The sequence below is a fragment of the Peromyscus eremicus genome, chromosome 9 (assembly GCF_949786415.1).
Source record: "Peromyscus eremicus chromosome 9, PerEre_H2_v1, whole genome shotgun sequence".
NCBI classification, from domain to species: Eukaryota; Metazoa; Chordata; class Mammalia; order Rodentia; family Cricetidae; genus Peromyscus; species Peromyscus eremicus.
This window is the reverse complement of record NC_081425.1, coordinates 59,740,693-59,765,992: the sequence shown is the minus strand read 5'-3', so window position 1 is coordinate 59,765,992 and position 25,300 is coordinate 59,740,693. Positions and strand designations below refer to the sequence as shown.

Genomic DNA, 25,300 nt, shown 5'->3' with positions numbered 1-25,300 from the left:
GATTTCTTATAGAACCTAGGACCATCATCCCGGGGGTGGCACAACCCAGTGTGCCTGCCACTTCAGTCTCTACCTTTAGAAGCACAGTCTCCTTCTTTCCTACCTATATTGTCTTCTTCTTTTTGCATATAAAAACATGGAGCGGCATTCAGTGTCCCACTCAGATAACCCCAGTCTCATCACAATAACCTTAATATAATATTCATAGGTTCCCTTGATTAGAATACAAATATATCTTTTGGAGACCCGCCCCATTTAGTTATGGCAACATAATCAATACATATACAAACCATTAGAGGAGCAATGCAAAAGAAAGAAAGAGTGGAAGAGAGGGAGGGAGAAGAGAGGGAGGGGGAAGCAGTAATAATTGATCAGAGAGTGATATGTGTATGTGTGTGTGTACTTGGATGTTTATGTACCTGCACATACATGCATGTTGCTAGGGACTGAAATTAGGGCCTCACACATGCTGGCAAGCATGATACCACTGAGCTGTAATCTTACAAAGGATACTATTTTTTATTACAGAAGCATGCAGATGTGTGCAAGAGGAAAGTTGGTGAGTGTGTGGGAAGGGAAGAAACCAGGGCATAAGCAACTAACAGCCTCCTGTGGGATCTGGACAAATTCTCCTAGAGGCAGTAGGGAGCTCAGAGTGTATGGGTACAGAGGAAGGGTTGGTAGTTCTACAGTAAGACAGTAAGCATGTCCATTCAACAGTTGTTCATTATCTTCATGTGCTCAGAAGCCAAGCCACACGCTGAGAATGAGGACACCAGAGGAAGGTAGCTTGAGAAAGCGTGCCACTGCCTCCAGACAGTGAACAGTTGAAGACAGCAGTGAACTGTCTCTTGAATTTCCTCCAACAGTACCACCCTACAGAAGTACAACGCAAATTGCTTATGGAGGCTTGTGTTTTCTAGTAACCATACTGAAAGTTTTCTTTTAAAGGTACATTTAATTATATAACATATGTGTGCAGTGTTTGTGCATGGCATCTTTATGTAGTATGGGGGGGGTGCACGTGCATGGGATGCAGAGGCCAAAGGAGGACACGGGGTGTTTTCCTTGATCATTTTCTACCATCTTTTCTGAGATAGGATCTCTCGCTGGACCTGAAGCTTGCTGTTTTGGCTGGGCTGGCTGCCAGTGAGCTCCCAAGACCAGCCTGTCACTGCTCTCCAATGAAGGGGCTGCAGGCATTCATAGCTGTACCCGGCTTTTATACGGGTATTTGGAGATTTGAACACCAGCCCTCTTGCTTTCAGAGCAAGCATTCTTATACCTAGTTCCTCTAATAACCCATTTTATTCAACCCAACATGTGCAAACCATTATCATTTTAACATGCAATTAGTCATAAGATACTTAGGTAGGCTCAGTCCTCTCTGCTAGCAGCAAAAGCACTGAGGGCTCCTGGGAAAAGAACAAAGGGACCTGGCAGCATGTGCAGGCAATGCACATGTACAGGTGTGTGCAGGTAAATGATCGTCATAAATACTGACAGGAGAGATGACTCCAAAGCTCAGTGTTAGGTGGAGACCTCCTAACACTGTGTAAAAAGACAGCAAGGACCAAAGGACTCTCAGAACTTGCTGCTATGCAACAGACACAGAAATGCGGGATTCCTGCCCTCAGAAGGTTGACCTCAGGGACAGATGTGCCCATTAGCCAGACTGTTAAAGACAATGTACGATAAGAACCAGAACTGCAGCATGAACTGTGCTCCAAACAAATTAAGGCAGGAGGAAGCCACTTCTAGGAGGGTGACCCAAAGGGAATAGAAGGTCAGTGGATAAATGGGATTTTAATCCATCTCTGGGAACCATGGTACAAAGTGAAGGGGAAAATCACAAGCTCAGATAGAAAAAGCAAAAATATTCAATATGTATTAGAATAAGAGTAAAAAAAAAAATAACCTTGTTCATCAAGAAAAACGATTCATTGAAATGGAGTAGGCTGCCTGAAGATGATGATGTGCCTGTCTTTAAAGAGGAGTTCTGGGCCAGGTGGTGGTGGCACATGCCTTCAATCCCAGCACTCGGGAGGCAGAGCCAGATGGATCTCTGTTAGTTCGAGGCCAGCCTGGTCTACAGAGTGCGCTCCAGGGCAGGCACCAAAACTACACAGAGAAACTCTGTCTCAAAAAAGAAGGAGAAGAAGGAGGAGGAGGAGGAGGAGGAGGAGGAGGAGGAGGAGGAGGAGAAGAAGAAGAAGAAGAAGAAGAAGAAGAAGAAGAAGAAGAAGAAGAAGAAGAAGAAGAAGAAGAAGGAGTTCTGGAGTTCTGGAGTTGGGCTTGGCTTAGTAGGTAGAGCACTTACCCAGCACACATAAAGTCCTGGTACCGACTTCTGCCCTAGTTGGGGTTCTATTGCTGTGAAGAGACACCATGACCATGGCAACTCTTACAAAGGAAAACATTTAATTGGAGCTGGCTTACTGTTTCAGAGGTTTAGTTCATTATCCTCATGGCAGGGAGCATGGCAGCATACAGGCAGACATAGTAGTTGAGAGTTCTACATCTGGATCCAAAGGCAGCAGGAAGAGAAAGAGAGACAACTGGGCTTGGCTTGGGCTTCTTAAATGCAAAAGTCCACCCCCAGTGACATGACACACTTTCAACAATGCCACACCTACTCCAACCAGGCCACACTTCCTAATCCCGGTCAAAGTAGCACCACTCCTGAATGATCAAACGTTCAAATATATGAGCCTATGGGGGCCATTCCTAGTCAAACAACCACAGAAAAATTAACACTAATATTCCTCAAATTATTCTACAAAATAGAAACTGAAGGAATGTTACCTAATTCATTTTATGAGGCCACAATAACACTGATATCTAAACAATATAACAATACAACGAAGAAATTACAGACCAATCTCCTTTATGAATATTGATACAAAAATTCTCAACAAAATACTTACAAACTGAATCCATGAACACATAAAAAAGATTTTCTGCCATGATCTAACAGGCTTCATCCCTAAGATACAGGGATATTTGAACATACATAAATCAAAAAAAATGTAATTACCATGTAAACAGACTGAAAGACCAAAATCAAATGATCATTTATTTAGGTGAGGAAAATTCTTTGACAAAATTCAACATCCCTTCATGATAAAAGTTCTGGAAAGACTAGGAATACAAGGGACATATCTAGACATAATAAAGGCAAGTCACAGCAAGCCCACAGCCAACATCATCTTAAATGGAAAGAAAAATGAAAGCATTTCTACTAAAATCAGGAACAAGAAAAGGTTGTCCACTCTCTCCATACCTATTCAATACAGTATTTGAAGACTTGGCTAGAGCAGTAAGACAACTGAAGGAGATCAAGGGGTTACAAATAGGAAAAGAAGTCAAAGTAGCTTTACTTGCAGATGATATGATTTTATACATGAATGATCCTACAAACTCCATCTGGTAATTTCTACTGGTGGCAAACCCTTTCAGGAAAGTAGCAAGATTCAAAACTAACACACAAAAATCAGTGTTCTTCCTGTATACAAATGACAAACAGGCTGACAAAGAAATCAGGGAAGCAATACCTTTCAACATAGCATCAAAAATATCTTGGGTTAACTCTAACCAAGAAAGTTAAAGACTTGTATAATAAAAATCTTAAAACACTGTGGAAAGAGATTGAGGCAAATACCAGAAGATGAAAAGATCTCCCATGCTTGTGGATCAGTAAGATTAATAGAGTGAAAACAGTCGTCTTCCCAAAAGCAATCTACATATTAAACTCAATCCCATCAAAATTCCCCCACAATTCTTCACAGATATTGAAAGAACAATTTTCAAATTCAGTTGGAAACACACACACACACACACACACGCACACACACATGCACACACACACAAAACACCTAGGTTTGGCTAAAACAATCCTGAATAATAAAAACTGCTGGAGGTATCACCATCCCCAATTTCAGGTTGCACTACAGAGTTATTATAATAAAAACTGCATGGTATTGGCATGAAAATAGACATATTCAATTGACTCAAATAGAGGACCCGAAAAAAAATCCACACACCTATGAACACCTGATTTTTAACAAAGAAGCCAGAAATACACACTGGAAAAAAGATAGCATCTTTAATAAATGGTGCTGGTCAAACTGGACAGCTGCATATAGAGAAATACAAACAGATTCATCTTAATTACCCTGTGTAAAACTCAATTCCAATTGGACCAAGGACCTCAACATATGATCAGACGCCCTGAATCTGACAGAACAGAATGTGGGAAATAGTCTTGGACTCATTGTCACAGGAGGAGACTTTCCAAACAGGACACAAATGGTACAGGCTCTAAGATCAACAATAATTAATAATAATAAATAGGACCTCATAAACCTGAAAAGCTTTCATATGACAAAGAGTACCATCATTTGGTCAAAGCATCAGGCACAGAATGGACAAAGAACTCTACCAACTACACACCTGATAGAGGTTTAACATATAAAATATATAAAGAACTAAAAAACTGGACATAAACAAAACAAATAAGCCAATTAAATAAAATCAGGTACAGAACTAAGCAGCGAGTTCTCAAAAGATGAAATACAAATGGCTGAAAAACAAATGCCCAACATCCTTAGTCATCATGGAGACACAAATCAAAGCTACCCTAGAGTTCATCTTATACCAGTCAAAAGGGCCAAGGGCAGTAAAACAAATGACATCCCATGCTTGTAGGGGGTGGGAAAGGAGGAATTCACCCACTGCTGGTGAAAATGCAATCTTGTACAGCCACTATGGAAATTGGTGTGGTGGTTCCTCAGGAAGATGTGAATAGATCTACCCCAAGATCCAGCTATATCACTTGTCTTAGTTAGGGTTACTATTGCTGTGATGAAACACCATGGCCAAAGCAACTTGGGGAGAAAACAGTTTATTTGGCTTACTCTTTCACATCACTGTTCATCATCAAAGGAAGTCAGTACAGGAACTCAAACAGAGCAGGAACCCAGAAGCAGGAGCTGATGCAGAGGCCATAGAAGGGTACTGCTTACTGGCTTGCTCTCATGACTTTCTCAGACTGCTGTCGTACAGAACCCAGGACCACCACCCCAAAGGTAGAACCACCCAATGGACTGGGCCCTCCTCCATCAATCACTAATTAAGAAAATGCCCTACAGCTGGATCTTATGGCGGTGTTTTCTCAATTGAGGTTCCCTCCTCTCAGATGACTAGAGCTTGTGTGAAGCTGACGTGAAACTATCCAGTACAATTGACACATAAACACATCATCATTAAACCAAAACCATTCTTTCTTGGCAACCCCCAAGATCACACAATACACAATAATAAAGACATCACAATACAAAAATTTTAAAACTTAAAAAGTCCCTACTGCTACTGGGCTACACTTTCAACAATAGCCTCTCCTGAGCTGTCTTTATGGTGTCAAGCCTCAAATTCTCTTCATGACCCCTTCAACCCTGAGGCTCCCACTCCCACCTTTATCAGTAGCTGGCCTCTCACGGTGCCAAGCCTCAGCTGCTCTCCATGATCCCTTCATACCTTTAAAGCCAGTGCCACCTGGGAGACTCTTACATGTAACTGGAGGGTATTCTCCTGCCTACCAGTTCCCATATAACCATCCAGAGGCTTAATATTATTTATAAATGTTTGGCCATTAGCTCAGGCTTGTTACTAACTCTTACACTTAAATTAACCCATAATTCCTATCTATGTTTTGCCATGTGGCTAAGTACCTTTTTTCATCTTGCTTCCTCTGTGTCTAGCTGGCGTCTGCCAAGACTACACCCTCCTCCCTGTATCTCTGTTTAGCTTTCCCACCCAGCTTTATTCTGCCTGGCTATAAGCCCACCCAGCTTTATTCTGCCTGACTATAGGCCAAAACAATTTTATTAATAACCAACGAGAGAAACACATATTCACAGTGTACAGAAGGACAACCCACAGCACTTACACAGTATCAAATTTGGCTGCCAGCCCAAGTCACACCTTAGGCCACCTCCAGAATAATCTCAGGAAACACTTCCTAGAAGACCTCACCTCTGTGATGCTTGTCTCTTCTTAATCACAGCTAGTTCTTTAGCCCCAGCTGATGGGCATCCATTATCCTAGCAAAGCAGAAGTTTCATTTTAGTGATTCTGTTCTCTTGTCAATCATAGCTGATTCTTCAGCTTCAGCTGACCAGGCACCACAGATTCTTCACACAAAAAGCCTGGAAGAGTCTTCTTCCCTCTGAAATTTCACAAGCCAGGCCTCCATCATTTGCACTGCTTTCAATGTTCATCTATCCTCCTACAGCCCAAGAAGTTCTCAACATTCAATGACTTTTCTATCCCAAAGATTCCAAAGTCTTTCCACAACCTCCGCAAAGCAACATGGCCAGGTCTGTCACAGTTATACCCCACAATCCTGGTCTGTTACAGCAATAACCCCACAATCCTGGCTGTCACAGCAATATCCCACAATCTTGGTACCAACTTTTGTCTTAGTTAGGATTTCTATTGCTGTGATGAAACATCATGACCAAAGCAACTTGGGGAAGAAAGGGTTTGTTTGGCTTTCCTTTCCAAGTTGCCTAGAGAACACTTCCACCTGGGCTGTGGCCCTGGGGCTACAAGAAAGCAGGCTGAGCAAGCCATGAGAGCAAGCCAATAAGCAGCACCCCTAAATGGCCTCTGCATTTCCTCCTGCCTCCAGGTTCCTACCCTGCTTGAGTTCCTGACCTGACTTCCCTGGATAATGTATAGTGATTTGAAGTGTAAGCCAAATAAACCTTTTCCTCCTCAAGTTGCTTTGGTCAGGAGGATTCATCACAGCGATAGTAACCCTAACTAGGATACCCATCAATCACTAATTAAGAAAAATACCCTACAAGTTTGTCTACAGCCCAATATTATGGAGGCATTTCCCCAGTTGAGGTTCCCTCCTCTCAGATAATTATAGCTTGTGTCAATCTGACATAAAACTAGCCAGCACACACTCCTGGGCATATATGGAAAAAACTAGTGTTCATGGTACTGAAAGGTACTCTGCACACTACCAAAGGAGAAAGGTAAACACCAACCCAGCTGAAAATCCTGCAGTCTATAATGGTGACCTAACTACATGGTGTGCTGGTGCAATAGTGGCACAAAAAAAAAATGTTATATAAGCAACCACTATCTGATTTGATTTAAGACCCATTCCATGGATGAAACCCATGCTTGTTACTGCTTGGGTGGCTAAGAACCTGAGACTAGACAGGCCAGGAACCTAAAAGAAAACCAAATACTACTCTTCTCTGAAGGAACATAGCAATAAAATGACTCCTAACAACATTCTGCTATACCTGTAGATCAGTGTCTAGTTCAGCCATCATCAGAGAAGCCTCCTCCTATAGGAGAAAGGGAACTAATACAGAGACCCACAACTGAAGAGAGTTGTGCAGAGAGTCAGAAACTTTGGAACACTCGGTCCTAAACAGTATAGTTTCATTAAACCTCTCCACTCAGGGCTTGGGGAAATACCTGGAAGAAGAGGGAGGAAAGATTCTAAGAACTGGAGGGAATGGATGACTTGAAAGAAAGTGTCTTCCAGACACAACAGGACTGACCACAGAGGAGCTCCCAGGGACTGTGGCAGCATGAGTAGTTTCTACACAGGTCTACACAGTCAGATGGGGTCCCAACACTGAGAGAGGAAAGTGGACAGAAGGTCACATCTCTAACCAAGAAGCTATCTTCAACTGACAATCTCTTACAAAGGAAAAAGTGGCTTTCTCCCATTGAGTCTCACTGATATAAACCACACTTAATAGAGTGTCCAGCAGCAGATGGCCACACAAAACAAACTCAATGGTATTTTGGGAGATTTTTTTTTTTTTGCCTCATATTACTTTGGGCGGTTTTTATCTTATTGGTCTTTTGCATGTATATTACAAGTGCTGTGGATGATTGTTTGATAAATAAAACACTGATTGGCCAGTAGCCAGGCAGGAAGTATAGGCAGGACTAACAGAGAAAAAAAAGGAAAGGACAGGAAAGCAGAGAGGGGAGACACCGGTTGCTGTCCAGGAGGCAACAGGTAAAGCCACGGAACATGTGGCAACATATAGATTAACAAAAATGGGCTTAGTATAAGAGTAAGAGCTAGACAATGGTAGGCCTGAGCTAATGGCTGAGCAGTTTAAATAATATAAGAGTCGGTGTGTTTATTTTATAAGTGGGCTCCGGGACTGGCGGGGGCTTGGCGGGAGCTGGAGAGAAACTCACCAGCTACATTACAGTTTATAATTTTATGTTTTATCTGGGAGGAAATGAAGGAGGGGAAACAGTGATGAGAATATATTGTATGAAAAAATAAAAGAGGCTTTGCTTCTTACTAACACTTATTTTAGACAGATACACCTCACCACTCGGATCCAGTTATTAATTCTTTCAAAAGCAAGCCACTCATATACACTGTGGTCTTCCTCCCTCTAACCTGGCGCTGCTTCCACAACAGACTTCAACATCACAGAAAGGCCCTTTTAAGCTCAGGTATAGTCATCATTGAACAATAGAAAGCATGTGTAGATAATTGTTATCAAAAATAATAATGGAACCACCCTCTCTTTGCAGATCCAAATGTTGGATTGTGTGAGGAGAATTGCTAGATTGCCCACTCCCACCTTCTCTTCGAAGCACTTTGCTATCTCAATTGGAACATTTAGAAACAGTAAGAGAAGCCAGATGGTTCCATATTGAGAGTTTAATAGTATGTACGTGTATTTACATATCGTAGAAGCTTGGTGTCCCGCAGTTCATCATTTTAAATGATGTGCACAGATCAGTACATAATGATACAAGGTTTAGAAGCAGCTCTTCCTGGTAAATTACAAATGACAGGGCTGGGCTCACAATGACTGCCACCTATGAGTAAAGAGCACTGTCACTGCATGTAATGGAGTGCCCAACAAACAGAATGAGTCAGTTCCCAAATGTCCCATTCACTCAAAATAATGTGAAGAGCCATGATCCTTCTACTATACAAGTCTATATTAAGCCTGAGAGCCCACAATAATACAAATATAGATTCAAATATCATTCAGTCAAAACCAATGCTTAATATGGTTAATAAATATATACATATATACAATCCAATTAGCTCCACAAAGAGAAACATATTTCAGTCATAAAATCAGCAGTAAGTTAACACACTTAAAAAATATACACTACAACTTTAAAAATATGTGCACTCGCATGCTACAACGCTGAAGGCTCCAGGCGCTCTTGGGCAGACGTAGTCATGAACTATCAAGTCCTTTTGGGAACATGAACACCCATCACTGCTAGTTCTTTAGGAAGGTGAAGGATCCAGTTTTCTCAGCAGGGCCAGCTGCAGTCTGGCTGTCTCTCACGCTCATACATCTGGGAGATTCTGTAAGATCTGTCTCAAGGAAGCACAGGCCACCACATGGGCATCCGATGGGAGATTAGCAAGTGACTGGATCAACTTCTTGACTATGGTCTTCAGGCACTGGTGGGCGGCATTCAAGTCTCTGTCGAACTGCTGTCCTTCAATCTGCAGAGCCAGGTGACTGCAGATGTTTCTAAACTCAACACTGTCCTGCAATGAACAGCAAACAGGCCGGAAGTCAGAGTGATGATGGGACATTGGTTGTGCTTCCCTTGCCTGATGTCTAGATTTTTCTCCAAGAACCACTCTCTCCATCCTTAGCTATAGGAGGGTGGTTTGACCAAAGCTGACCCAATCCCACCTCCAGGTTCATGAGATCAGAACTGATCAGAAATGACAAAATGACCACACCCAGTCAAGTGACCTGACCAGAGATAGACAGAGTGACCACACCGAGTCAAGTGACTGGTCAGGTACAGGTGATCACAAATGCCACTGGTCCCACGGCTACTGGACTGGAAGAGAGAAGCTCTCCTTGACCAGGATTACTTGGAAAAATTTTGTAACCTGTAGGACAAAGTACTAATGAGGATGTCTCCAAAGCAAAAAGGTAGATGAAGGAGATTAAAAGTGACTGACTCTAATAATCTTTCTTGACTATACGGATCCAGCAGGGAACTCCAGGACTTCTCATCTAGCTGAGTTAATGAACAGCCATTTTTACTGAAGTTAGCTGAAGCCAATTTTCTGTTACTTATTCCTAAGAGAGCCATGACAAATACATAAATAGCCTGTGTTCTTATTGTTTGGTATTTACCATGATCAGGATTCCACAATAGAATTTACTATGCAATGGACGTGGCCTCCAGAATGGCCAGCCTGGGCTACACAGTGAGATCCCAGTCTCAAAAAACTTAAAAAGCCTAAACTGGTAGATCATGCAACAAAATAAACCATGCAGCATATACTACACAAATGGGAAAATATTAGTTTGAACCAATGGAAATAATCAAACAGAGTTCTTTTGAAACACGTGTGGAATATTTGTGGAATCTGATGCCAGCATATCATCACAGAGCATATCTTAACACACCTGGAAGTCTGTGTCATACAAAAAGCACAGCACAAGCAGGGAGAAATCAGTGAGGCAGCTTATCTTCCCAAACATACATGAGTTTAAAAAGCACTTCTAAATAATTCATAGGTCTACCAAAAAAAATGAACTTTGAAATACTTTATACAGAACATGCACAGAAACACTGCATCAAAACTGTGGAAAGTAGAAAGATATGCAGACTTAAATACCTACATGCATAAGTAAAAAATTACAGAAAGTTCCTAAGCAAATAATTAAACTCAATAGCTTGGGGGGAAGCATAAAATGCCACCACACCCCACTTCCTACCAATGGAAAGAAGGGCTAAGAGTTAGTGGGAAGGTAGGGGAGTGGGAGGTTTGAAGAAAAATGGCCCCATAGGCTCATATATTTGAATGCTTGGTCTCTAGTTGGTAGAATAGTTTGGGAAGGATAAGGATGCATGGCTTTGTTGGAGGTGTGTCACTGGGGGTGGGCTTTGGGGTTTCAAAAGGTCACAGCATTCCCAGTTAGCTCTCCTTCTCTCTGCCTCATCATTATTGTCTCAACATGTCAGCTCTCAGCTACTGCTCCGGCACCGTGCCTGCCTGCCTGCTGCCATGCTCCCCACCATGATGGTCATGATGTGTGCCTGTTCATACCTAACCCAAATTAAAATGCCTGGAAAAATAAACCCAGCTGGGGCAGTGGTGGCGCACGCCTTTAATCCCAGCACTGGGAGGTAGAAGCAGGCAGATCTCTGGGTGTGGATTCAAGGCCAGCCTGGTCTGCAGAGGGAGTTCCAGGACAGCCAGAGCTGTTACACAGAGAAACCCTATCTCAAAATAAAAAAAACAAACAACAACAACAAAAAAGAATATGAAAATAATAAAGTAAAATAAACCCATGGATCTGAAACCTGAAGTTGATTTCACATTTACTTATGTAAAGACTCAAATAGGGCATCTTTAGGTGAAATCATAGAGGTTTCCAGGTAGTTCCCAATGGCCTGGGCAAACTGCAGAGGTCTGGTGAACTCTGCAAGGTCTCTTTTTTGATTAGCCTAGTATAGTCTTTTCTTTTAACCCTTTCTAAAATACAGTTACAGTCAACGAAAACAAATGATTGGGAATTGACTTTCCATGGGACTCCTACTCCGGGGAGGGGGATGTAGAGGGAGGAAATAAAACAGTTGATATCTTCTCTTTCTTTCTAGAAGGGCTGAATGCCAACTCTGAGTATACCAATCATTGCCCTCAATCAACTTAACGCTGCTCCTGCTGGGGAAAACTGGAATCCCAAGACAGGAGGTTAAGGCTCATTAAATGCTTTGTGGCTTTCAGTAGAAACACACAAGATCAATACTGGCCACAATCTCCCTCTGAGTGCCTTCCATTCGATGACAAACCATATTCTCCTGTGACTGTTATACAGGAAGTCCCAGATGCTCCCCCAAATGAGGCAATATCCTACAGCACTTTGAGCACTTTGCCAGAGTTAAAACCACATACACAAGCAACTGAAAACAGTTGGGAGAGCCCCTAAAGCATTCTGTAATTCAGACTCTGCCTATGAAACGTGTCCATGGCTACAGCGGCCCAAACTGAAGGCACCACTGACCTCTTCAAGTGCAATGAGATTGCCCTCCCATGTCTTAATTAATCTACTGGAGTACCAATCTAGCCCAGTTTAACTCAGCTAATAAAGTAGCAAATTTATTTTAAATGTGCATCAAGCTATATGACTTGACTACACTGGATAAAGTCAAAGAGACATGTTTCCCGGTCTCTAACGAGCTGATAATGCAGTGGGGAGAATGGGCACATGATCATCTATCCAAACACAAAATGAAAATTGATAAGCTCTGCAGTGAGAGGAGAAAGCCCTGAGTGAGTGTGTGTTTTGACATGGACATGGCCTGTGGAGGACTCCCAATGCCTTGGACTCATGGGACAATTGGCAAAGCCATTACCCACAAGGACCAAGCTCAAGATGGGTAGCAAAGCTCTCCTCTGGGGTCCATATATATGAGTGTTTATGGACCGTTGGTCAGTGTGTGCAAAGACTATCAACTGCAACTTCTTCCTCCAGATATGTATAGCCTGAGACTGCTTGCCTACAGAGATGGGACTAGCTAACTCCTCCCCCTGTGCTGTACCTAATAAACATGCTGAGCTTCCAGGTTGAGGCAGAAGAAGGCAACCAGCAGCTTCAGCTCTACATGTATCTGTGTAATTTTTGTTTATTCTCTCACCACTCCCAACCATGATTCCTGGACCCAAGCCACATGGGACACGGCAGAGGTCCATGGGAAAATTGCAGACATTGGAGAACAGACTTTTACACACTTAGAATCAATGCCCAGTCCAGGGTCCCTACAAAGCTGGGTGAGTTCTTTCTACTGTGGGCCCATGCATTCCTGTCAAAAATTCATTCAGATACACTAGAGAAACCCATGCTCACACAATGAAACTACTTTAAGAAGATTACAGTTTCATTGATTTATCATTGTTGTAAGTGTATCACGATGTGTATATGTGTGTTTGTGCACACACTGATGTACACATGCCCGAGCGCATGTGGAGGTTGCAGGGAGAGCAGCTTTTGGCAGTCCATTCTCTCCTTCCATCACAGGTTTGGGGGATTAAACTCAGATCGTAAGGCTTGCATGCCAAAGGTTTTTACCCACTAAGCCAACTGTCCAATCTAAAAGTCTTTTTAAAAACAACTGTTATTATTATTATTATTATTATTATTGTTATTATTATTAGCAGAACTCTGTCCTGTAATAGATAAACAGCAGCCTTCTCCAAAGATTCCAAAGATAGCATACTAATTCCCAGCACCTGTGAATATGTCACTCAGCATGGCCATCAGGCCTTCGTGAGTGTCAGGACGGGCCTCCCTCTGGGCAGACAGAACCCATTCTCTCAGGAGCAAAGCAATTGCCATCAACACTCTGGTTCTGCCCTTTGATAGGTCACCTTCAGACAATCCATTTTATCTATGGAATATGCATTTTCTCATCTGTAAAATATAATTAATGATAGCTGGCATAGAGAACTGTCCATACCGTGCACAGCCACCCCTGCTAATCAGTGGCCTGCCCAGGGGCATTCTCTCTTCCTCAGCTGAGTTCTTACTCAGTATGAAGGAAGTCTCTTAGGAACACCACTGCCCTAGGGCCTTCTTGCATCATATATTGTGTTTATTAATAATGCATACGTCTGGAATGTTTGAACAGTATTTTTTAAAACCTGAAAAGAAGTATGACTTCAAGTTCTTTGCTCCTGTAATGCCCATAAAAAAGGAGAAGTTAAGCCCTTTTCAGGGTCTTACTGAAAATAAACACTCCCCTCAGAACTGAAGGCTTAAAGACAGGAGGCATCTGTCAGCAGGAGCCAGGTTCTAGGCTTGCTTTCTGAAAGCAGCGTTGATGGGCAATAAATCCATAAGTGCAATATGATGTCACAGGCTCTTAAATGCAGGTAATGCTTAAACAACCTATAAATGGTAGTGAGTACATGTCCATGTGGGTGTGCAAATGTGTAGGAGGATAGAAATCGATGTCAATCACTATCTGTGTGTGTGTATGTGTGTTATGAGTGTTGTGTGTACAGTGTTTGTTAGTATGCATGTGTACACGTGGATCTGCATTCATGGAGGCCAGAGGTTGACATTAGATGTCTTTCTTCAGTTCTTCTCCACCTTTATTTTGGGGTCTCAGTGAACTTAAACCCATCAGTTTGGCTAGACTGGCAGGTCAATGGACTTCAGGCATCGCCCGTCTCTACTCAGCCAAGCACTAGGCTTACAGGTACATGCCATACTGCCTGGCTTCTCCTTGGGTTCTGGAGATCTGAACTCAGGTCTACTCCATGCCTGTGCAGCACTTTCCTGACTAGGCCATCTCCCTACCCCTCTACTTTTAAAAAATATATATTTATATTTTATGTGTGTGGATGTTTTGTTTGCATGTATGTTTGTGTAAATGCATGCAGGCCAAAAGAGGTTGTCAGATACCCTGAAACTGGAGTGATAGAGGGTTGTGAGCTGCCCTGTTGGTGCTGGGAATCAAACTCAAGTCCTCTGGAAGAGCAGCCAGTGCTCTTAACCTCTGAGCCATCGCTCCAGCCCCACCCCATTCTTTTTTGAGACAAAGTCTCTTACTGATCCTGGAGCTCATTGATTCAGCTAGACTAGCTAGCTGGCTGGCAAACTTCAGGGATGCTCCTGTTTCTGCCTCCCAGGATGGAACTGCAGACACACACTATAATCTTTTACATGGGATGAAGGCAAGAGCCTATATGTGCAGGGTAAGCACTTTACCACTGATCCATCGCCGCAAGCCCCTAAGGTGATGTTTTTAACTGCCATGTCACCTCCAAAGTCACGTAAGAGATCTGCATAACTTTGGTTGGCAACCTACTGATGTCAGAATGAAGTTCATTCTCTTCAAGATGGTCACAGCCCAAGCTAGAGTTCCAATGACCTCACAAGCCTCTTTCTTCCTGTTTCCCCCTACACCCCTTCCTAACAGTATCTACAGAGAGCAGGAAGGACAGGAAGTGAGGCAGACAGGAAGGCAAAGACAATGGTGAGCGGGCTGTGCCTCAGAGACAGAGATATACACGGAGGCAGAGGCAGAAGCAAGAAAAAAAATAGTACTATTGATCTTCAGAGACACAGCACTGAAGATAAAGAAATCATATAACCTAGAGGAGACAAGCCTCCTGGCATCCGTTTGGAGGACTGGGCCTGTTCCCACCCCAGTGCCATCACCTTTTATCCCATCTATGCCATGTTGCACTTAAGAAGAAAAGAAACCTCTCCTGGGTTTCTTGGGGCAACACCTTGTCCTTGAACATCTGCCTCACCAGCACACCAGCTCTTCTTCTGCAACCCAGGGCAGTGCTAAAAACAAACATGGCCCCAGACCCATTAGGATTCTCCACAGCACGTATGTCAGTGGAATGAGAATGGTGTTTCCTGCCAGAGAGGAAGACCAGGAACAACTGGGAACTTCCCCAACCTCACCTGCTCGTCAGAGTCTGGCTTGCAACTCCAAGGTCACAAGGCCATGCTCACATACATTTGTCACTGTGCATCAATGAAATACGCAGTGCGGAACCTGGGTGTGTACCAATCACCATAAAGAGTCCATCGTCTACAGGAAATTCAGCACTTTTACTTGTGGTGGGTCATAATGAAGCCTCCTCATGCTCTAGCTTTGGGTATGGCACCATTTACAGCAGGAAAGTCCAGTGAAGAGCACTTTTGTGAAGAGTCCAAATGACTCAGGTGTGCTCATGGAGATCAAACCCCATGTAAGTTCCTGCCCAGTAGCCAAGCAGAGCTGTTTTAGAACCTTCTGGCCTCTTTCCCCCAAAGTTTCATTTCAGAAAGCTTTCATGTCATTTTCACTATAAACTATTATAAAACTGTAAATAAACTAGCCGGTGGACCACAAAAGCACAATTTTGTCTCAAGTAACAAGCAGTCTCCTAGCTGTGGCTACTGACAACCACGAACTTTTATTTCTTCAGCAGTATCGCAGTGTGGTTTACTCTCGCAATGGCCCTTTGCACCTTGCCCAGGACATTAATCAGCCCTCTGCCCAGGTTCCAAGTTGTATATTAGACTTTTTAGCCAACGCTGTTACTACATTGACAGAGCTTGTGTTCAAGAGGCCCTTCTGTAGGTGCCTAATGCTAACTAAGTCATAAGGCCTCTGTCATTCACCTCACCACACACAGACATTGCATTGTCCCAGGCCACCACAGGGGTGAACCTAGTGCGACAAGATTAGAGAGGGGGAGTGTTCACATGACTTGTAACTGTACATGGTTATTAACTGTTCTAGTTTACTGTTATTGTAGTTAATCTCTTACTTACCTAATTTATAGATTAAACGTAATCATAATGTACCTATAGGAAAATACAGAGTGTATTCCATAGGGCTGAGTACTCTTCTCTGTAGAAAGCATGAGTAGGGACAAGTAGGATTCTCTTCAGTGGGACAAGGAAGAACCCATGGGAGGGAAACGTTGATTGTTGATTTGTCTGAGACGATAAGAAAGGCGGGTGGAAGACTGCGGAGTCGGCTCAGTCAGCGCAGTGCTTTCTGGGTAAGCATGAGAACCAGAGTTCAGATCCTCAGCACCCACGTTAAAACCAAACAAACAAAACGCCAGGTTAGTAGTAACACCCTTCAGATCCCAGAGCCTAGGAAGCAGGGACAAGGAGATCCCTGGGACTCACTAGTCAGCCTATCTGGACAAACTAGTGAGCTTCAGGTTTAATTGGAGGCCCTGTCTCAAAAAAAGGTGGAGAGAAACTGAGGAAGATACCTGGCATTGATCTGTGGTCTCCACCTGTACATGTATGTACACAGCATGGACACACATACACCACATACACACATACCACACACACTACACATACCACATACACCACACACACACCCCACATACAACACACACACACACACACACACACACACACACACACACACACACACACAAATGAAATAGTTCAGGGGGAAAGGAAGATATTTTAGTCCATTGGCGACAATTTTCCCAGAAGAGGAGTAAGATCTAGATTAAAGACCTGGAAAGGGGTAAAGTGTGCGTAGGACCTTATGTCACCCAGAAATGTTTAAAGGATTACCGAGGATGGGTGGCCACTGTACTGAACAAACCACCACAACCTTAATGCCAGCGGCATTAGGGTTCTTGTTCCAGCAGCCTCAGAACATCACCACTGACCTGACTCACACTGAAACTCCCCACCTGTGACTGATCTCTCTAATATTTTCTATGGCTATAGAATGCCATGCAGGCCTTACCCCTGCCCGGTCCTAAGTGTCCAGAATCACTTTTGCCCTTCTTCCAAATTGAACTCCTTGCAGCTGTAGCCACATCAATGCTGGTGGTTTGAATCACACAGCTCCTCTGCTCCCATGTGGAAAGCAAACCGTCATTTTTAAAAAAGAGAAGAAGAAAGAAGTTGCTTCCCCAAGCAGCCTTCATAGATTACCTTTGACAAAACAGATCCTTCAGCCTCTCTAGCTGCCAGTCTGTCTGTGTCCTGCATGTCTGACACTGCTGTAGTTGTATTTTTTTAAACCTTTAAGGGCCCTCCACCCAGCTCCCAAATAAATACATGGAAACTGATTCTTACTTATGAATGCCCGGCCTTAGCTTGGCTTGTTTCTAGCCAACTTTTCTAACTTAAATTATCCCGTTTCTCTTTAACTATCTCTGGGCTTTTTACCTTTCTTTATTCTATATCTCTTTCTTTCCTTCTTACTCCCTGACTGGCTGCATGGCTGGATGGCTGGCCCCTGGCATCATCCTCTCCTCCTTTCTCATTTCTCCTCTTCTCTCTCTTCCCTAGATTTTTTTCCTATTTATTCTTTCTGCCCTCCAGCCCCGCCTATTTCTCTCTCCTGCCTTGCTATGGGCCATTCAGCTCTTTCATAGACCAATCAAGTGTTTTAGACAGGCAAAGTAACACAGCTTTACAGAGTCAAACAAACGCAACACTTTACAGAGTCAAACAAACGCAACAAAAAAGAATGCAACACATCTTTGCATCTAAGCAAATATTCCACAGCATAAACAAATGTAACATATCTTAAACTAATATTCCACAACACACTGCTCTGGCTTGAATATGAAAAACAACCACGGGCTCCTGTTTTGCGTGTTCTCCAGTAAATGACTCTACTTGGGTTAGGGCTTTTAGAGAGTGGGGCCTATGTGGTGGAGGTAGGCTTTTGAAGACTAAAGACCATCCCTAGCCCTCACCCACCCATCCCCTTCCCTGCTTATAAGTCCCCATGATGTCCAACCACCAAGAAGCTGTTCCACCATTCCTTCCCCCAGAGGATGCACCAAAATATCTTTGCAACTGTAAGCCAAAAATAAACCTGTCACTGGGCAAACAACTCAGTGGGTGAGTTATTGCCTGGCATGCTCGGGGTCTTGGGTTCACTTCCCAGTGCCATCAACGAGGAAAAGAGGTGAAGGCTAGGCCAAAATAAACCTCTACTCCTTTAAATTATTTCCATCAGGATTTTGGTCACAGTGACCCCAAAGCAACTATTGCACACATGTATTTCTAATGTGTTTTAATATTGCACAGCACTTGAAATTTCATCAGTTCTGAGATATACATTCTTTTATAACTTAAACTCAATGAAATTAGTATGTAATTCACAGCCAATGATAGGTCATACATTGGCAGAATTTAAATTTTTTCTTGGGGCAGGGGAAGGAAGAGAGAGAGAGACACCCCTGCATCAGACAGTGCTTGGTGATGTTTGATTTGAATTTTTACAGCCTATGATGTAACTTGATATAGTGCATGTTTTCCAAACTTTGGCATGTAGAGTAAGAACAGCATCAACTCTTAAGGAATGCACCAAGCTCTCCTCAACACCGAATCTCCCCTGGACTCCCAAGTGGTTAGACAAGATGATGCTCCTGGCCACAACTTGAGAGCCAGCAGGTCCCAAAAAAGTTGTGACCTTAAGACAATGTCAAGTTTCTATTGCTGTGATAAACACAGTGACCAAAAGTGACCTGAGAAGGAAAGGGTTTATTTCAGCTTACAGTTTACAGCCCTTCATGAAGGAGTCAGGGCAGGAACTTGAGGCAGGAACTGAAGCAGAGTCCATGGAGGAACCATGGTTACTAGCTTCTTTAGCTAGCTTTCTTATACAACCCAGGACCAGCTGCCCAAGGGTGGCGCTGTCCAGTGGGTTGTGGGCTCTCCCCTCTGCTCCCCTCTCACATCAATCACTAGTTCAGAAAATGCCCCCACAGACTTGCCTACCATCAGTCTGATGGAGGCATTTTCTCAATTGAATTTCCCTCTTCTCTGATGACCCTAGCTTGTGTCAAGTCAATAAAATCTAACCAACACAATCAGGTTAGTTAACTGTAAGGCCAGGACCGAATCTCAAAACCCTAGACCCCAGCTTACCTCAGCTCTCTTCCCAGTTCTACCCCCCCATACACGTCAAGCTGACTCAGCAGGAGTCCCTGTTACTGTTAGCAAGTCTGTCAAGATCCAGGACCACCTGCCCTCAGCCCACTTCATGAGGATTTAGGTTCTCTGTCAGGTCTCTGCATTCTGTGAGGAACTAGATTTATGAAAAACTATTGTGATTCACGAGTGTGAAGGAACTTTAAATAAACGTGGATGATGCCGTCATAATATATGCAGCTGGGGACTTAAAGTGTACTTAAGGTTACAGGCTTGGAGGAGGAGGTAGGGGCAGCTGACTTCTACAGGTAGAAAAATTATTTGTGTGACAGGTAGGTCTTGACAAGGCTTCTCCTCCTCGTCCTGCACCCTAACCACCACCACCACCACCACCACCACCACCACCACCACCACCACCTCACACACACACACTTGTCCTGGTCCAGGTCTAGTTAGTCAGGCCCACCCCAGGTGGTTGGTTCTCAAGCTCTCTGTCCCACATGCCAGTCCTCTGTGCTTATCTCCTTTTGCCCTCTCCCCCCCACCCCCACCCCGCCCACAGCAGGTTGACCACACCCTGCTTGGACCCCTGTGGCCCCATTCACTCCATCCAGCCACGGCAGGCCAAGGGGAAGGCATGACAGACTCACCTTCAGGTGGATGGGGAAGGGCCGCTCTTGCTGGAGAGGCCCAAGCAGAGTCTGCTCCACGCTGACCAGCTCCGAGGTCGAGTCCACCACTCGGGCCAGAGCGCTGCGCATCGCCATCCGCGCCAAGGTGCAGGGCCCGCGGTCCCGGGGGAAGGGCAGCAGCTCCGCGCCCCCCTCTGCGCCTCGCAGCCCGCCTGCTTCGGGGGAGCTCCGCGCTCCCGCGCCCCCGCGTCCCAGCCCCCGCCGGGTCCGCATCTGGCCTGAGCGACGAGCTTGGGCGACGGGCACGTGGTCCTGACCGCGCGGGCTTCCGGGGGCGCTAGGACCGTCGCCCCAGCCCCACTCCTGCTGTAGCAGCTGCAGGGTCTGCAGAGCCACCATTTGGTGGCTGATGGAAGCCACTAAGGGCGCAGGGCTGGCCATGGCCGGCTGGCAGCTGGGCGCTGACGAGCAGGTGGAGCGCAGGAGAGGGAGCCTAGCGGCGTTTGGGGTCGCAAGGTCACATTTTTTCTAACTCCTAGCTCTCCCCCCGGCCTCCACGTCCCTCAGCGTGTGTGGCCCGCCCCGCCCCCGGTCCGCAGGTGGTGACCCGACCTTGCCCCGGCATTCAGTTTCAGGCAGAATGGGCTCAAAATGACCCAAAGCTGCCTGAAGCCTGCTGGGTGAGCGCTTGAACATCAGCCAGATGCTGAGCTCTGCTTCTTCCGCCTCTCAGGGCTTTGGTGGGGAAAGCGCTGCTTTGTGCGGATGTATCTATCCCCAGATACCCCGCCCCTTTCTTCCCAGAAGGATGCCAGCCTAGGACCGCTTAAGGCAGGGGAGGCCCCGGCAGTGGGGTACCACCGAGAGCCAAAGTGCCCAGAGCTCCCGCCAAACTCACAAAGGAGACTGTTGGATTCCTCTCCCTTCCCTGGGGGGTATTTTCAGAAACTCCTAGAACTAGTCTTCAGGCCTTGCAGATTCCCAGACAAAATATGTGGACAATGTATTTTAAAGTTCAGCCCTTATTGCTCAGTTCCCGCAGGTACTGACATCCCAGTATGCAGAAATGGCGTGGAGGAAGAGTTGGCACCACAAAGGAAGAGTTGACTGTTTTGTGCGGAAGGACTCAGGCAGCAAGGTCAAAGATCAATCCTCTTACGCATGAACCTCAGGACAGCTGTACAAATACCCATTTTTAATTACACCAAACATGGCTGTCTCCTTTAAGTGATGTGAAAGGACTGTTAATTTTAATCTTTTTAGATTGGCAGTCATCAGTGGTTTTTGTTTTGTTTTGTTTTGTGAAGGGGGGAGGGGTTGGTTTGGTTTGGTTGTTGTTTTTAAAGGCATTTGGAGGGAATAGTGAGGAAAACTATCCCAGAAAGCATCTTTTCTTTTTTTTCCTGCTTTCTTCTTGTAAGGAGAATCCAACGATCCAGCAAAGGCAAGGGCACGGAGGAGTGAAGAATCGTGGGTGAACTAGAGGCCCAGGCAGACCGCGGGTGTGTCCTGTCGAGTCATTTCTGGAAGCTCCTGGATGGAAAAGCCATGGCTTTGGTGCTGTCAGCACAGCAGAGTGAGCAGTAAGAGATACGGGGCCCTTCAAGATTTCATTGACTCCGGGGGAGTTGACAGGGAATCCTCCCCACCCTCCAGCAAAGGTTCTTGGAATTCTCAGTGTTTCCTTCCTCTTGAAAACCAGTCTGAATAAATAAAGAGGTTTTGTTTTATTTTTAAGCAAAAACAAGCATGTTCACATTAATTATATCTAGTTAAAAATGCTAGTCTGTGCCAGCCACAGAGGAAATTTGGAGAGAAGCAGTTTAATATTGATTAGTTTATCTTGCCATAAAGTTACTTAAGTTCATACACAGAAATACAGAAATTCTTCCAAATAGTGTATGTATGTATCTTTTTTTTTTTGTTTTAATCTTTAGATGTTGAAGCACATTCGGCAAAGATGAAACAGGAATAGCACAAACCACACTTTGTTTCCACAGAGTGTGTCAGGTCTCTGGGAGTTCATGAACTAAGCATCTGCTCGGTTGACTGCAAAACTCTCCTGACAGGTGCCATTCCAGACAACAGGACAGGAGGTACTGGACAGAGCAGAACCTCAGCCCTCTTCGACACAACACTGATTCTCAGAGCCATGAGACAACTGAACTTCCAGAAGTCCATGAGATGAGGGCCAGAAAACCACAGGGCGTGAGGGGTGATACCTCTTACTGAAAGAGGGCCTGGTGGCTCTTCCAGCAAAGCTCTTCCTCTATCCAACCGTGAGTCACATTTGTGTTTGGTGTGATCTCAAAATGGCTTATGGCCCAAAGCTGGAGATCAAAGACCCTAAGGGAAAGGCTTCATGGGGTATTGACACGACATTAATAGTGTTAGCAGATCTGTCCTTGGTCTGAAGCATCTGCAAGAGTTGACTCTGCTGGGCCATCGGACCATGTGCACACCCACACCCAGTGTGTATCTCATCTGAAACATTGAAAGAAGTGTTCATTCAAGAGCACAAAACGGTGCACATCCAGTATTTTTGTTTAAGTGTCTATTTGAGTATTTTATGGAACCTATGTTCTCATTGCTCAATGGATACTCTTCATCTTCCATGTTCAGCCCATAGGCTCGATAAAGCAAACTGATCCAAGTTGTAAAAGAAAGAGATTTGGGTCATCCAGGCTGCAGCCAATTCCACACCACCTTCCCATGGTGAGTGGTCAGGAGCCATTTAGAATGCTTTCGGTTGAATGCACTGTAAAAGATAAAACAACTTCACAGTATAGGCCAGGAGGTCACACAAGCAGCAAAGAACACTTCCTCTTTCCATAAGAAAGTGTAACACAAAAGGATTTAATCAACAAGAATTTATTGTCCCACATAATAAGAAGTCTGAAGGCGGCTCTCACACTGATCAATACTTGAGTTCTGGGGTGTCATCAACGCCCTAGGCTCTTTCCATCTTTTTGAGAGATGATCCTCAGGATATCGACTTTGTCTTTTGTGCTTGGTTCTTGGGTTACTTTAACCACTAAATAGTGACAATGGCTGCTGGCCTTGCCTCTGGACAACAACCTCTAAGCCAAGAGGTTATTTCTTCTTCAGTAACCTTTCTCAAGTGCAGGGAGATGCTTCATAAAAAGCTCCAGCTGTCTTCCTCTACATCTTGGCCGAAATTGTAGAACATATTTGTGTCAAGGCAATTATAGTTGAGAGAAAAAGGGCCAAGATAAGAATGAACCAAAATTCAGTCCTGAAGCACATGCATGTAAGGTGGATGGAGAATACCCAATAGGAATCAGGGTTCTGTTACCAAGCAACAGCAGTGGCAACCAAATACCCGGAAGCTTTAGCAGTGTCCCTGGGAAAGGACACATCTGATCTCCAGGGTCTCTCCTATTTCCAGATATACAAGAAGCAAAGTATCACGAGGCTAACCCTTCCACTACAAATGAGTGACTGATGTCCCTTGTACAAGAGAAACCGAGGAGGTATGTGTTGTGGAGCCTCTGTAGCTATCCTGTGAGTTTGAGGGGAGAGCTTGCCTATGAATAACTCAATACCAAAGAAAAAAGCCAAAATATCTGGAGAGAAAATCAGGAGTCCTTATAGTAGCACCATTTGCAGCCTGCACAGAGATGCTCATGAAGACAGCCCCACTCCTGAGCTGTTTGGTTACAGAAGACAAGAAAGTATCTTTTTAGTTTGACCCACTTTGGGTTTAATTTATTAGAACAGAAGGAATCATAATGTAAACAAACAACATAATATATCACTGAAAAAGTAGCAGGTCAATTTCACTGACCTTGTGACCCAGCACGCGGTTAACTAAATGCTACTGAGTACATCCTATCAACCAGCTCCACAATACTTTTGCCATCCCCTGACCTTTGCAGGTTAAAGCTCTTGGAGCAACTCCCATCTTCCCCATAGCCCATGAGAAACTTTCAATTGACCACTGAGATCATTGAGACTCTTGTGGATGAGAGATGAGAATAAAAAGGGGCTAAAAAGTTCAGTGAGTGAGCAACAATGCCCCACCTGCCAATGGACAAGGAGGGCTACTACATGAACAGAAGTCCAGCTCTTCTTTTATCACAAAGGTTCACAGACTCCTTTCCCACATGAGCCAAAGATGCCAGTGCTCATGCAGGATGTTTGAGAAGCTGGGCTCAGAAAGGATAGAAGGGAACAGGTGCTTAGAGTCGCCCTCAAAGGACTCATCAGAGCCCAGATATGTTTGAGCCCTGCTTATCTTCTTTTTTTTTTAATTTTAATTTTATTTTTTTAACAGGGTCTTACTGTAGTCTTGGCTGTCCTCACTTGCAATCCTCCTGTCCCAGTCTCCTGAGTACTGAGATTATATGTATGTGTTGCTTCTTTTTTTTTATTTTTTTATTTTTTAAATTACACTCATGATATTCATTAATTACACTCATGATATTAATCACATTTGTGGTATTCATAGATTACACTCACAGTGTATATATATATATATATATATATATATATATATATATGTGTGTGTGTGTGTGTGTGTGTGTGTGTGTGTGTGTGTGTGTGTATTTAATTTTAAATGCCGAATGTCATTTATTGAAGGAGGGAGGAGGTCTTAAATACAGGCTTACAGCACAATGGGAGAACCCCGGAGGGCAGAAGTTCGCTACTGATGTTTTACAATCTTGCATCTAAGCTGTTAACACCCATTATTCAGGATACACAGACAAGGAACTTCCCTTAAGCATTCAGGAGGGTGGAACCTGGCAGGGAATTAGCATAGGGAGGATATCAAGGTCAAGATCCTCAAGCAAGGCAACAGTTACCCCAAACCGGGGCCAGGCACTTACAGGTCCCCCTTTTATTAAATAATGAGCTTCTGACTTGGGTTGCCTGGGATGTCAGCAGGTCACCTTACCGGTCATGGAGACGCCTGCCCAGGCCCCACAGGTGCTCTGTCTTAGGTTGGTGAGTGCCCCCCCCAGGTGTTACCCGTCTCTGAATACTCATTATCGTACAGGCTCAATCATGTGTGAGCTGCAGAGTTAACTGCTGCCAAAGATCTCAAAGTGGCACTGAGCCCTGCTTATATTCTTTGGCACTTTTCTCCAAGAGGGAGCCAAGAGAATTCCATAAATGGAGCCAGCCATTAACCTTCAATGCACCCTGGGGAAGTTCACAGAGTGGGGCAAAACAAAGCATGTCCGATGAGGCCAAAGTGCTCTTGCT

General features: G+C 44.3%; 1 protein-coding gene and 1 long non-coding RNA gene across 4 annotated transcripts; one reads left to right on the top strand and one right to left on the bottom strand.

Annotated features, from left to right (window-relative positions):
- Positions 1-8,988: 8,988 nt before the first annotated feature.
- Positions 8,989-20,824, bottom strand: Dleu7 (deleted in lymphocytic leukemia 7). Of its 2 annotated transcripts, none has more exons than XM_059273520.1 (2): positions 20,090-20,824; positions 8,989-9,580 (listed from the first exon to the last, which is right to left on the bottom strand). In XM_059273520.1, the coding sequence occupies exons 1-2, from the start codon at positions 20,510-20,512 to the stop codon at positions 9,374-9,376; spliced, it is 630 nt and encodes a 209-aa protein (XP_059129503.1). In that variant the 5' UTR covers positions 20,513-20,824; the 3' UTR covers positions 8,989-9,373. The 2 variants fall into 2 exon arrangements, 1 of the variants encoding a protein (XP_059129503.1); XR_009381225.1 differs by lacking the exon at positions 20,090-20,824 and adding an exon at positions 19,437-19,614 and having other exon boundaries at positions 9,470-9,580.
- Positions 19,549-24,267, top strand: LOC131919343 (uncharacterized). 2 transcript variants are annotated; one of them, XR_009381227.1, is made up of 4 exons: positions 19,549-19,771; positions 20,002-20,216; positions 21,105-21,647; positions 22,141-24,267. It is a non-coding gene; the product is annotated as an uncharacterized LOC131919343 (long non-coding RNA). The 2 variants fall into 2 exon arrangements; XR_009381226.1 differs by lacking the exon at positions 22,141-24,267 and having other exon boundaries at positions 19,590-19,771; positions 21,105-21,821.
- Positions 24,268-25,300: the final 1,033 nt, after the last annotated feature.

Coding starts and splice junctions, on each gene's coding strand:
- Dleu7 (XM_059273520.1), bottom strand. CDS start 20,512: ATGGCCAGCCCTGCGCCCTTAGTGGCTTCCATCAGCCACCAAATGGTG. Junction 9,581..20,089: donor CCTTCCCCATCCACCTGAAG/GTGAGTCTGTCA, acceptor TGTTCATTGCAG/GACAGTGTTGAGTTTAGAAA.